The 13,638-nt window shown below is 34.9% G+C and overlaps 1 protein-coding gene across 2 annotated transcripts in view; it reads left to right on the top strand.

Annotated features, from left to right (window-relative positions):
• Position 1: 1 nt before the first annotated feature.
• Positions 2 to 13,638, top strand: part of MMUT (methylmalonyl-CoA mutase) — a 31,316-nt gene continuing 17,679 nt past the window's right edge. Inside the window, exons 1-6 of one of the 2 annotated variants that reach the window (XM_082729735.1) lie at positions 2 to 157; positions 3,316 to 3,740; positions 5,049 to 5,416; positions 9,748 to 9,905; positions 11,935 to 12,106; positions 13,103 to 13,351. In XM_082729735.1, the coding sequence (XP_082585861.1) occupies positions 3,356 to 3,740; positions 5,049 to 5,416; positions 9,748 to 9,905; positions 11,935 to 12,106; positions 13,103 to 13,351 (1,332 nt within the window). In that variant the 5' untranslated portion in view covers positions 2 to 157; positions 3,316 to 3,355. Of the gene's footprint in view, positions 166 to 3,315; positions 3,741 to 5,048; positions 5,417 to 9,747; positions 9,906 to 11,934; positions 12,107 to 13,102; positions 13,352 to 13,638 lie in introns of both variants that reach the window. The other variant, XM_082729734.1, reaches the window with a different exon arrangement.

Here is a 13,638-nt window from a genome sequence, read left to right as displayed (position 1 = left end):
TTGGCTGCGGGGAGGGCGGTGTCGGCCTACGCCCCTTGACTCCTGCGCTGGTTTCTGCGCAAGCTCAGTGGGGAGCTGGGCTGTGTGGACCTCTGCCTCGCGGGGTTAGGGTCTTCGAAGTCCAGCCGCCTTCTCCCACAGCCGACGGCCAAGACAGGTCGGCCAGTGAGTAAGACTGTGCACCTCGGGATACGTCAGTCCTTCAGTTCGCTCCATTCTTCTGGCTCCTCTCTCCCCACTTACCCTGTCCTCTGAGCCTGTCCTTTTTCTCTTCCCAACTTCCTTATTTAGCTTCCCACCGTGACGGCACCCACCCCTCCTCTGCCTTCTCCTTGGGTTTAGATTCTCCACGGACCCCTCACTTTTAGCGAGGTGTATGGGAATTGGGAAGTACTGCTGGAAAGAAGACTCGCCTAAAGGCCATGTCGCCATCCTCCCTGGTCACCCCAACACCCCGAGGTTCCTCTAGGCAGAGTGGGCTGGCTTGCAAGATTACACAGGGGTGCTCTGGCTCCGCAGCCGCCTCCGCTCTAGGCTGCGGCTCTTGTTACTGTGAGGGTTTTTTTGGTAAGAGGTGGCAGGACTGAAGGTGACTTTCTGTATACAGGTAGAGGTGAAGAGTGAGAGGTGAAAATAGGAAAGACAGGTCTAAACTGACATAAAACTAAATTACTAACTTGTTCTGTTTTATCTTGAAAGAGCTCAAGATGATGTCATGTCCAACCCACACTGCCTGAACATTGGAGGTGGCTAACCTTCCCTGCAGTATTAATGTGAAACCACATTATTTGGAAAGTTATTTGATTCAGAACTGTAGATATTTTACCCATATTTGGGGGGACTGTGGGCGTGAGCTTCACCATTATTCTTTAACACATTCTAATCGTCGGTAACTGTATTTTTTTACATTTTGCTTCTTTGGATACTTGAAGCACTTTCATGGGTCTTCCGAGAAAATTCAGAAGTCCTGTTGCTACCAACAGTAGTTGTGTTCTTACCTAAAATGCTATTTTCGGCCTTTACCAATTTGCCATGTGATTTTCCGGAAGTCACCTAATAGAGGGTGCTTTCCTATCATTTGTCCAGATTTGGGGAACCAGTATTTTGTGGAGATGAGTGTAGTATGTCCTGTCTACGAATCTAACAAAACCACTGTAATGGTTCAATCATGTATTATTTTTTTCACCTACTTTTTAAGCTAGTACATGTAGTTTATGCTTGCAAGAAGATGGATGACAAGGACCCCATGGTTATGATAGAATAAAAATCACAGTAGCTTTAAAAGAGTAATGGCAATTGTCTTGTTGTATTTCTGTTTAGAGTTTGTTCTGTGTACTTTTTACCCAGTTGAACATACTGCATTTACGGTATTTTATCCTGATTCTTTTACCGAATACTTTTTTGAGCCTATCTCCTTTTTAAACTATGCAGAACATATTTTAAATTTGACTTAGGTATAATATATTTATAGAGAAGTGTACATATCACAATTGTACATTTTGATGAATTTCCACAAACTTAGTACATCTTTATAATTACCATTTGGATGAAGACTATCACCCCAAAGCACCTCTCACTCCCTTTCTGTACTAGCCACCATAAGTAACCACTCTTCTGACTTCTGCCATTAAAGATTAGTTTTGTCTATTTCCTAAATATATTTTAATAGCTACATGAAAATTCTATCACTTGTATAGACTATTCACTTACTCCTACATTGTTAGACATTGAAGATGTTTCTAAATTTTCTTTATTACAAGTAAAACTATAGGAAACATTTATTTTTACACAGTAACTTTCTCAGGAGTGTTGTTCCTCAGTGGAAGGGCATAATCCATTCTGACACTTTTTGTACATAATACCAATTTGCTTTCCAAAGTAGTAATGGCAGTTAATATTCCCATCAATGGTTTATGTCTTTTGTTTCATAATCCCCTAACAAATGTTGGGTATTCTTAAGTTTCTTTAAGTTTCATTAAATTGATAGGTAGGATATGGTAAGGAAGATACAATTTTAAGCTCACTTTACTTATAACTTTATACATTATATGGCATGATGAATATATTGATAGAATTTGCATCTCAAAATCTTTTAAAATCCTAGACTCTATATGTTGAGGCTGTATGACTCTGACATGTATTTAGTAATTCAGATGAAGAATGGAATTTTGTTTAAGTTTCTTTATTCCTTTATTTCTCTGGATCTTAATTTCTATATCTGTAAAATTATGAAATCAGACCTAGTCACTTAGTGTAACGCTGTGCTAGTGATCAGGAATATACACTTCTAATGTCAGATCAGTATATAAACTAGCAGAAAAAAAAATACATATTTATATAAAATTTATACATATATTTGTATAAATATAAAATGCATCTTAAATATATTTCATATAAACATAAAAGAACAATGTTCTAATGTATTGTAGTGTGGGAGATGACAGATGTGTAAACAGAGAAACAGTGCTGGGGTATAGATTACTGAAGAACCCATTTAGCCCTTTTTGTGAATTCAGGGAGAAGCTGTGAGTATATTATTTAAATTCAAGGACTCTTGAATGCTGACTCTTCTGCGTCTTAGTTTCCTCATCTGTAAAATGGGGATAATATTAGTACTGGTCTTGGTAGTGGTGTGAGGATTAAAATTGCTATTCTGTGTACAGTTCATACAGCAGTGCCGGGCACATGGACAACCCTGTGTATTGGAGATGATGCCTTAGCCACATTAGCCAAAGAAAAACATTCTAGGTAGATGAAAGAGCAAGTCACAGAACTTTGATATATGCAGGGAACTGTAGGTTATACAGTATTTCTAGAACAAAATGTATAGAGAACAAAAGCAGTTATGAGTCTGAAAGGTACACAGAGATCAGGTCCTAGAGGTCTTGAATGCCTGTTTGTCTTGTTCATCACTTTTTTCTCCAGCACCCAACACAATGCCTGTCATAAAACAGGTGTACAAATATTTTCAATGTAAAAATTAGGAGGCTGTATTTTATCCTGTACATACTGCAGAACCTTTAAAATGTGAAGTGTGAAGTGTGGTATGGTCATATTTGCATTGGTGTCAGTGTGTGGAATGGATTAGAGGGCCTAAGACTATCCAGTAAAACCAGCCAAGAAAGTATTGAGGAAGAAGACTAGAACAATGATAATGGTTGTGGGGAAGAGGGGCCAAAGTTCTAAAACATCAGGTATAGAAACCAGAAAAGGAGAAGGGATGAAATAATACTAAAATACCGCCTTTCTTCCCTTCTCAGCAGTAGTTCCATTTTGCCTTTCGTAAATATATGTATACTCTGCTTCTTTTTCTAGGCCAGTTCTTGTTCCTTTTGAGTGTTTTTCATGCTCCATCATGTTGAGGGCTAAGACTCGGCTTCTTTTACTTTCACCACATCACCTGAAGCAGCTCAAAGAGTCACCAGGATCCAGGGTTATGTGGTGGCGACTTCTGCATCAGCGACAACCCCTTCATCCAGAATGGGCTGCCCTGGCTAAAAAGCAGTTGAAAGGCAAAAACCCAGAAGACTTAACATGGCACACTCCAGAAGGGATCTCCATAAAGCCTTTATATTCTAGCAGGGATACCAAAGACTTTCCTGAAGAACTTCCAGGAGTGAAGCCATTCACACGTGGACCATATCCCACCATGTACACCTTTAGGCCCTGGACCATCCGCCAGTATGCTGGTTTTAGTACTGTGGAAGAAAGCAATAAGTTCTATAAAGACAATATTAAGGGTGAGATTTTAATGCAACACATAGTATTTTATAATCATTTCTTTTTAAGGGAGACTTTAATCTGTTTAAAGATAGTCACTTCATTAATTTTGTAGTCAAGACTGTACTTTGGAAAAAGATGAATCTTTTTCAACTTCTGTGGTCAAAAGGATGGGTGAGCCAGATTAAGTTGTTAAATTCTTAAATGCCAACAATTAACATGCAGGTTATGGGGACATCTGGGTGGCACAGTCAGTTGAGCATCCGAGTCTTGGTTTTGTCTCAGTTCATGATCTCAGGGTCTTGAGAGCAAACCCTGTGTCAGGTGGATTTTGCGCTCAGCACGGAGTCTACTTAAAAAAGACTCCGCCTCACTTAGTGTAACACTGTGCTGGGTATCAGGAATATATACCTCTAATGTCAGATCAGTGTATAAACTAGCAGCATCTCCCCTACTCAACTAAATAAATAAATAATAAATAGATCTTTTAAAAATGTATATTATGTAAAAGGAATTAGGTGAAATTGTATGATAAAAACAGACCTTGGTTTTTTCTTTAAGAAGCTTTTAATTAACATTGTTAATATAGGAATTGAAGGGGGAAATGGCTTAAAAGATGCCCAAATAAAGTAATAAATGATAATGTACAAATATATTTAGTGCAGTCTGGCATACTTGTCTCAGAAAATTATATTTAACTACTATTTCTTCTATCTGGTCTGTATTAAAATCATGTTGTTTGAATGCTAAATTTGAGGATTTACAAATTTATATTGCACATGGAGTATTGATCTTATATTTAGTCTAGACTATTTTAGTTTTTGGCATGGTGTTCCTAATTCTGTTTCCCAAAATATTTGAAGAGCCAAGACATCTTGTTATTACCATATTAAATACAAAAATGAAAATAAATAAGCATACCAAATTATGTTAAGTATTTGTAAACAGTCAAATCTTTTCAAGAATCTTAAAAAATATTTCTAACTGAATTTGTTAAGATAAGGGCAAAGTAGATGAAGGTAATTAAGAGGTACAAACCTTCAGTTATTCAAAAAAAATGCTAAGTTAAAAAAGTCCTCAGACCTGAGAAAAAGTGAGATGGTTTATATTTTCTGTTCTGTAACTAAATTTGTGCATTTTACCACATGGGAAATAGCTTAGGAAATGAAGTACCTTTCATTAATTTGTTTTGATGTGTATGAGTATAAAAATGTCTGTTAAAAAGTATACAATAATGAGATGAATCAACACTTTAGTAGTGTTAATGTAAATCAGTTTGCTTTGATGTCACACTCCTTAATCCTAATTGTTTTTCTTTATGTATTTAGCTGGTCAGCAGGGGTTATCAGTTGCCTTTGATCTGGCAACACATCGTGGATATGATTCAGACAACCCTCGAGTTCGTGGTGATGTTGGAATGGCTGGAGTTGCTATTGACACCGTGGAAGATACCAAAATTCTTTTTGATGGAATTCCTTTAGAAAAAATGTCAGTTTCCATGACCATGAATGGAGCAGTTATTCCAGTTCTTGCAACTTTTATAGTAACTGGAGAAGAACAAGGTGTACCTAAAGAGAAACTTACTGGTACCATTCAGAATGATATACTAAAGGAGTTTATGGTGAGAAATACTTACATTTTTCCTCCAGAACCATCCATGAGAATTATTGCTGACATCTTCCAATATACAGCACAGGTATTTTCTGCTTCTTATGGGTTTTGCTTTACTTCTTTCGATGTAGGAATTTTTGATAAAATATCATAACCTAATTTGAATTTGATATGTGAGTCTGAATCATAGTTTTAGTATAAACTTTAGTATGAAGGTTTTATATGTATGTGTGTTGTCAGTTTGTATTTTTTTCCTTTTAATGTACTCATTTTATACTCTTGTTGTTATCTATAGGAATCTGGGTATTAGACATTTACTGTATTTTCTTTATTAAAATTTTTATCTTCTGATAATTGTTAGAATGAAAGAGGACTCATAATTTACACTTTTTTATTTCTTTCCAGAATTCATACTCAGTTATGAAGTATGCATTGGTGCCAGAAAGTAGGGGATCAAAATATCAGCTTAGTAAGATATCACTTGTATCTGCCATCTATAGTGAGGTCCCTGGTATTTCACCCCTGAATTAGGTGGGAAAAGAAGGATCTTAAAGTGTTCCTATGTTAATAGCAATTCCTCCATGGGGATATCCCTCTGAGTAATTACTATGTATTTTCCCCCATCACTTACATTTTGCTTCTTGCTGGCAATGCTCTCCTTTTCTTAACTTACCTTGACGTTAGACTATATTATTTCACGGCAAAGGCTCAAGCTCTCCTTGTTGTTAGTATGCCAGCTTAGGGTTGAGGAAGTGGGTGGGCTGGATGTGTTTGTTTGGGGTGGCAGAAGGACCCAGCTCCTCTGATTTAAGGTAAATTTCCAGAAGGAAGAAACCCTAATCCCAGTTGTATTTCAGTGGACACCCATAGTATTGAGAGAAGATTGTAAGTACAGTCCTTGTACAGTGGCACTCTGCATTTATGGTTCAGATGTTACGGGAGGAGAGTGGAGAATTGAGTAACTAGTAGCAATTTATACAGTTTGTGCTGTTACGTACTTTGGCATTTCACCTTTTGAAAGCTCCTAATGTCATTTTTAAGCTCAAAATTGCCTTATATAATCCTTCACATAAGTTATAAAAGTGCTGGTTTCATATACTGATCTAATAATGTTATACTGACATACTTTGTGAACTGTCAACCTTTATATTTTTTTTAAATTTAATTGTATCAAAATACACATAACATAAAATCTACCATCTTCACTGTTTTGAAGTGTATAGGTCAGTGGCATTAAATACAGTCATACTGTTGTGTAGCCATCACCACCATCCATCTCCAGAATTAAACTGAAACTCTGTACCTGTTAAATAATAACTCCCCCACCTCCTCTCCCTTCAGCTCCTAGAAACTATCTTTTCCACTTCCTAGCTCTGTGAATTTGACTACTCTAGCTCTCTAATATTAAGTGGAATCATACAATATTTGTATTTTTGTGACTGGCTTATTTCATTTAGCATAGTGTCCTCAGGGTTTATCCATGTTATAGTATGTGTCAGAATTAACCTCCTTTTTAAGGCTGAATAATATTCCAATATTCCAGTATTTCTATTATTTTTAAAGACATTTTGCTGGACTCCTCTCTATAGAGAAGCACCTGTTTGTTTTATTGCTTCTTATTTATAAATTGCATCTACTCAAGTAGTCTCTCAGTTCCATGGATTTCAATCCCCTTATTGTTTTTGCTGTGGAACATTTTTTAGGTGCTTTTGGTTAATTATAAATAAAATATTCAAAATATAAATTATAGATCTATAACATATATTAGCAACAAGTAACACTTATTACATGCTGGCATAATGCTAAGTGGTTTAGGTGAATCATTTCATTAAATCCTACAAAACTCCATGAGGAAGGCATAATTATTACTTCTATTTTATACTTTAGGAAACCAAGAAATAACAAAGGTGAGAAACTTGCCTAAATGTGGTTAGCTACGTGACACAGCTAGACTTTGATCATTCTGACTCTAGAGCCCATGTTCTTTATACCATATGGATTTCGGTGAACTAGTTTTTATTATTTGATGTTTGGCCAGCTCTTGGGAAGGCTAATAATTTATAAAAATAAAAAAATAGTAATATGTGTGATATGTACCCTACCTAATAAAAAGTTTTAGGAGAATGGTGAAAATACCATCTTCTTTTTTTCATTCTTTTATTTTGTTTTTCTAAGTAATCCTGTACCCAATGTGGGGCTCAAACTCACAACCCCAAGATCAAGAGTCTTATGTGCCATCTACTGAGCCAGCCAGGTGCCCCCTGAAATACCATTCGCTTAGTGATTTTGGTAGAAAAAAACTGTCCAGGATAGGCTTAGCATTAAAAGTCATAAATTTATTTTTTATTTTAAGCAAAATAAGTCAGTCAGAGCAAGACAGTTATATGATCTTACTGGTATGTAGAATTTAAGAAACAAAGCAGAGGATCATAGGAGAAGAGAGGAAAACATAAAATGACGAAATCAGAGAGGGAGACAAACCGTGAGAGACTCTTAAGCATAGGAAACAAACTGAGGGTTGCTGGAGAGGAGAGGGTTAGGAGGCTGGTGTGACTGGGGGATGGACATTAAGGAAGGCTGGTGATGTAATGAGCACTGGGTATTATGTAAGACCGATGAATCACTGACCTCTACCTCTGAAACAAATACATTATATGTTAATTGAATTTAAATAAATTTTTTAAAATGTCACAGTAAATCAAATTGTTAAGCCATGTATTTTATCCTGCTTTGTTTCAATATATAGTACTTAGTACTAATCCTTAGAACTATAGTACTAAGGATTGAATCATTTTCTCCCCCCCCCCCCACCATGTACTTATTCATCTTCAGTGACTTCATTCAAGTAAGGAAATAAAACTTAAATTTATATATCTTCATCAGATTAGCCCAAAGTTAGGAGATCTTAGGACCTTGTGAGGAGTCATTGGTTTGGAATTAAAGATGTTTTACTCAGTTCTCAGACTAAAGGTTGCATTCCTAACCTCAGCTAACTAATTTCAGAATTTAAACTTTGACTCTAAGGAATGGTTAGTGCAGATTCTTTTTCACTAGAAAAATAAAACAGGTGAAGTGGGTTTTTTTTTTTTTTTGGGCGTTCAGATATTTATGTTTATTAGAAAATACAAAATTTTTATGCAGTCTGTGACATTTTACGTTTTTGTTGTTGTTGTTTTTATTTCTTTTCAGCATAACAGTATTTATTGTTTTTGTACCACACCCAGTGCTCCATGCGATACGTGCCCTCCTTAATACCCTCCACCTGGCTTCCCCAACCTCCCACCCCCTGGCTTCAAAACCCTCAGATTGTTTTTCAGAGTCCATAGTCTCTCATGGTTCACCTCCCCTTCCAATTTCCCTCAACTCCCTTCTCCTATCCATCTCCCTATGTCCTCCATGTTATTTGTTATGCTCCATAAATAAGTGAAACCATATGATACTTGACTCTCTCTGCTTGACTTATTTCGCTCAGCATAATCTCTTCCAGTCCTGTCCATGTTGCTACAAAAGTTGGGTATTCATCCTTTCTGATGGAGGCATAATACTCCATAGTGTATATGGACCATATCTTCCTTATCCATTCATCCGTTGAAGGGCATCTTGGTTCTTTCCACAGTTTGGTAACCGTGGCCATTGCTGCTATAAACATTGGGGTACAGATGGCCCTTCTTTTCACTACATCTGTATTTTTGGGGTAAATACCCAGTAGTGCAGTTGCAGAGTCATAGGGAAGCTCTATTTTTAATTTCTTGTGGAATCTCCACACTGTTCTCCAAAGAGGCTGCACCAACTTGCATTCTCACCAACAGTGAAGAGGGTTCCCCTTTCTCCACATCCTCTCCAACACATGTTGTTTCCTGTCTTGCTAATTTTGGCCATTCTAACTGTGGTTTTAATTTGAATTTCCCTGCAGGCTAGTGATGATGAACATTTTTTCATGTATCTGATAGCCATTTGTATGTCTTCATTGGAGAAGTGTCTGCTCATATCTTCTGCCCATTTTTTGATATGATTGTCTGTTTTGTGTGTTTTGAATTTGAGAAGTTCTTTATGGATCCTGGATATCAATGCTTTGTCTGTACTGTCATTGGCAAATATCTTCTCCCATTCCGTGGGTTGCCTCTTTGTTTTGTTAATATTTCTTTGCTGTGCAGAAGCTTTTGATCTTGAAGTCCCAAAAGTTCATTTTCGCTTTTAAAATGGGTGCAATTTTTATGATGGTTCATTGAATCACTACTTAAATTGAGGAGTGAATTAAATGTAACAAAGTAAGCATTAAATATTTTCAGTTAACATTAAAGACTACTTTGTATATCTAAGTTAAACATCATTTTAAAATAATGGTCTTTTAGAAAATGGGTTTAATAGAACTTTTTAAAATTTTTATTCACTGTTTTTTTTTAATATTTTATGTAGCACATGCCAAAATTTAATTCAATTTCAATTAGTGGATACCATATGCAGGAGGCAGGGGCTGATGCTATTCTGGAACTGGCCTATACTATAGCTGATGGGTTGGAATATTGTAGAACTGGACTCCAAGCTGGTCTGACAATTGATGAATTTGCACCAAGGTGAGTAAATTGACTCAGAGATTATCTTAATAATAAGACAATTTTTAGGACCAATTTATGAGTGTACAGTAAATTTAATGATAAAATAAATCTGTATTTATAAATGTCATACCTCGATCCTCTTAACGTTTTATTGGAGTAATAATGAGAGAATAAGCCATTACTGTTGATGATTAAAAATCAGAATTAAATTTTACTACTTCTTGGTAAGTTAGAGGAATCTTGTTTCCAGCTGTTCAGAAAACACAATTACCTGACATATTTTGACAATTAAAATTATAAACATCTTATTTCAGGCATATTAGCTTTTATTCTTTTAATTTTCCATTTTAAAAATTAAGTCACTAATTTCATTTTTTTTCTGTTGCACTTACATAATATAAATGTTTTGGAATGCACAGTGCTATTTAAAACATTTCTGTTTCAAAATAGCTTGTTAATGAAGTTGTATGAAGAATACAGAAAAGCTTGGGGTGCCTGGGTGGTATAGTCAGTTGAGCATCTAACTCTTAGTTTCAGCTCAGGTTATAATCTCGGGGTCCTAAGATCCAGCCCCGTGTGGGGCTCTGTGCTCAGTGTGGAATCAGCTTGAGATTCTCCCTTTCCCTCAACCCCTTCTACACGTGCTCTCTCCCTCTCTCAAATAAATAAGTCTTAAAAAAGAAGTATGGAAAAGCTTAACTGAAGTTTATGAAGTACTTAAATTTGGTGATCAAAAATTGGTCAGCTAAGCAATTAATTGCTAAGTTTTACTCTAGGCTGAGAACCAGTTTATATGTTGGAGGAAAAAAAAACCAAACTTATGAAAAACATGACTTCTGTCCTCAGATTGTTTATAGATTGGTGAATACTTCTTTATACCAGAGGCTGCTATATACATAATATGACAGCATTTCTCAGAGTGTGGTCCAAGGACTCTTCAGGGTCACTACCCTTCCTGGGGTCTTTCAGGTTAAATTGTTCTCATGATTGTATTAAGACTTTATCTGCCTTTTGCACCTCCATTCTTTCAAAAGTCTATAGTACTGTTTCCCAGATACTACATGATATGTGATGTTGTAGCAGATTAAATATAGAAGCAGATATAGATTCCACCTGTCTTCCCTGAAGCCACATATTAGTTTTGCAAAAATGTAAAATAGTAACTGTTTTATTATATATTTTTTTATTTTAGCAAAGTATAATTATTTTTCATAAAAATGTTACATATGTTAACATGTCATATGTTGGTTGTTTCTAAATGAATTAATATGTAAATATTGATAGATAATATCCAAATAAAGATTACTTGGGGTCTTTAGTAATTTTTAAGAATGAAAAAATATCCTGAGACAAATATTTGAGAACAACAATGTTAAGAGCGTCCAAGGGCATACCACAAATTTTTATTAGTCTTTTGTTTCTTTACTTTAAGGCTCACCGCTTCTTATATAAAGAAACACAGCTTTTGTGCCTCTAGGCACAGGCAAGTAAACTAAACTAAATGTGTAACTCAGCTGCAGGATATAAAATAAAAAGAATTAGTTTAAGGGCAGTTGGAGAAATATATGCCTATATAAAAAAAAAAACAGGAAAACTTTCTTGCCATCCAAAGAAAATTATTTGTTAGTGGTTTATTAACTAAAATTATTAGTTGGTGGTTTTATTCCCTTCATAGGTGACCCCTGACTTATGTACTGGGTATTCTTGAAGTATTTTATTTTTGGATAGTGATTCATTCTTTATTTGAGGGCACAAGAGGAACTTCTTTCCTAAGAACAAAACAAACAAACAAACAAACAAAAAAATGAAAAACCAATTGTAAAGTGAATAATTCCCACCTGAAGCAAATAATCAGAGCTCTTTCTTCTGTGTGCCTTAAACTGTACTTTTATCTGTTAGGTTTAAAGTTACTTAAGTGTATATGCTTTGATTTTAGTTTAAATTAAATTGTTTAAAATTAAAATCCAGTGTGTGATACAATTAGTTTTATTTTCCATTTTACATTGCCAAATATAATCAAGTAATGGACTCAACATTACTATTTTAGGTTGTCTTTCTTCTGGGGAATTGGGATGAACTTTTATATGGAAATAGCAAAAATGAGAGCTGGGAGAAAACTCTGGGCTCACTTAATAGAGAAAATGTTTCAGCCTAAAAATTCTAAATCCCTTCTTCTGAGAGCTCATTGTCAGACATCAGGATGGTCACTTACTGAGCAGGTATATATATAATTTAAAGTGTAGAGGTTTAGCAAATTCATATATTGTCTTACAAGCAACATAGCACAGTCAAGAAGTAGATTTAAGAACCCATCTATTCATGGTTGAATAATTATTCTGAAGCATAATGCACATTTATGTGTTTTAACACGTATTATAATAAATAAAACTGGCTCCCTCCAGTGGTTAACTATGGAAATCATATAAATTGGCTTACTATAGTGCTGTTTTACCTTTTTAAAAGTGAAAGAAAAAAAAAAGAATGTGATGATGAGGAGGAAGTAAAAACCCAAGTTTAGTTAATATTATCTTAAATTATTTTAAGAGTTAAAATTCTTAATATAAAATTGCCTGATTAAAATTTTGTGCATATATATATTATTTATTTTAGTTACATGTTTTAAGTGTGCATGCAAACAGACCCATTTAAGGACTCTAATCATTTGAGTAATTTAAAATCATTCTATTAAAAGATTGTGTGATAATCTTTTTCCATGTCTTTTTTTATGTATTATTTTGATACATTAAAAATAATTCATAACTTTAAAGTTAACATTGCTTTTATATACTTAAAAGTGAATAAAAACTAATATATCCACATTAAATATGACTTTAGGTACTTATAAGTGGAGAAATACAGTTTCAGGTTGGCAGAAATAGTTGTTGGCTTAACCTTCTCATTTTTATAGCTAAGGAAGCTAAAGTTCAGAAGATCCAATGATTTGCCCAAATCACAATCAGGAAGAGAATGAATTCCAGATTTTTTTATCTCATAGTACATTGTTCATCTTCTTCACTGATCACTTATTAATAAATCATTTGTTGAGTGCTTGTTAAATCTGGCTTGTTTACTAATTTGTCTAAATTTATTGGATATTCTGAAGCCTAATGTAGACATGGCAAAATAAGTGTGCAAGAGCCACTGCTTAACCATAGTAGCATCTTTTATCAACTGTTGCCGTGTTTTGACTTTTTGCTTTTCACTGAATGTTTTAGGATCCTTACAATAACATTATTCGTACTACAGTAGAAGCAATGGCAGCAGTGTTTGGAGGTACTCAGTCTTTGCACACAAATTCTTTTGATGAAGCCTTGGGTTTGCCAACTGTGAAAAGCGCTCGAATTGCCAGGAATACACAGATCATTATTCAAGAAGAATCTGGGATTCCCAAAGTGGCTGATCCTTGGGGAGGTTCCTATATGATGGAATCTCTCACAAATGATGTTTATGAGGCTGCCTTGAAGGTCAGTTTCTCTTCTTTAAAACTTGGGTTTTAAGATTCACAGATTTATTAAGATTTATAGATATTTTGATTTATAAATCAAATAATTTATAGATTTATATCAAGATTTATAAAATGAGAAGAAATTTAAGATTCAACTTTAATAGTATACAAATAGAAACATAATTTAAAAATATACTTGTATTTGTATTAAATATTTTTTTCAAAGAGTTAAAAAGACTGAGTGTTAAAAGGCTATTAATATAAAAAAGCAGTCCTTTATCTTCTACTTGCTTTTTTCCCACTTCC

This window comes from Mustela nivalis (genome assembly GCF_964662115.1).
Source record: "Mustela nivalis genome assembly, chromosome: 5".
Taxonomy (NCBI): Eukaryota; Metazoa; Chordata; class Mammalia; order Carnivora; family Mustelidae; genus Mustela; species Mustela nivalis.
The sequence above is the reverse complement of the archived record's forward strand: the minus strand, read 5'-3'. Positions and strand labels throughout refer to the sequence as shown.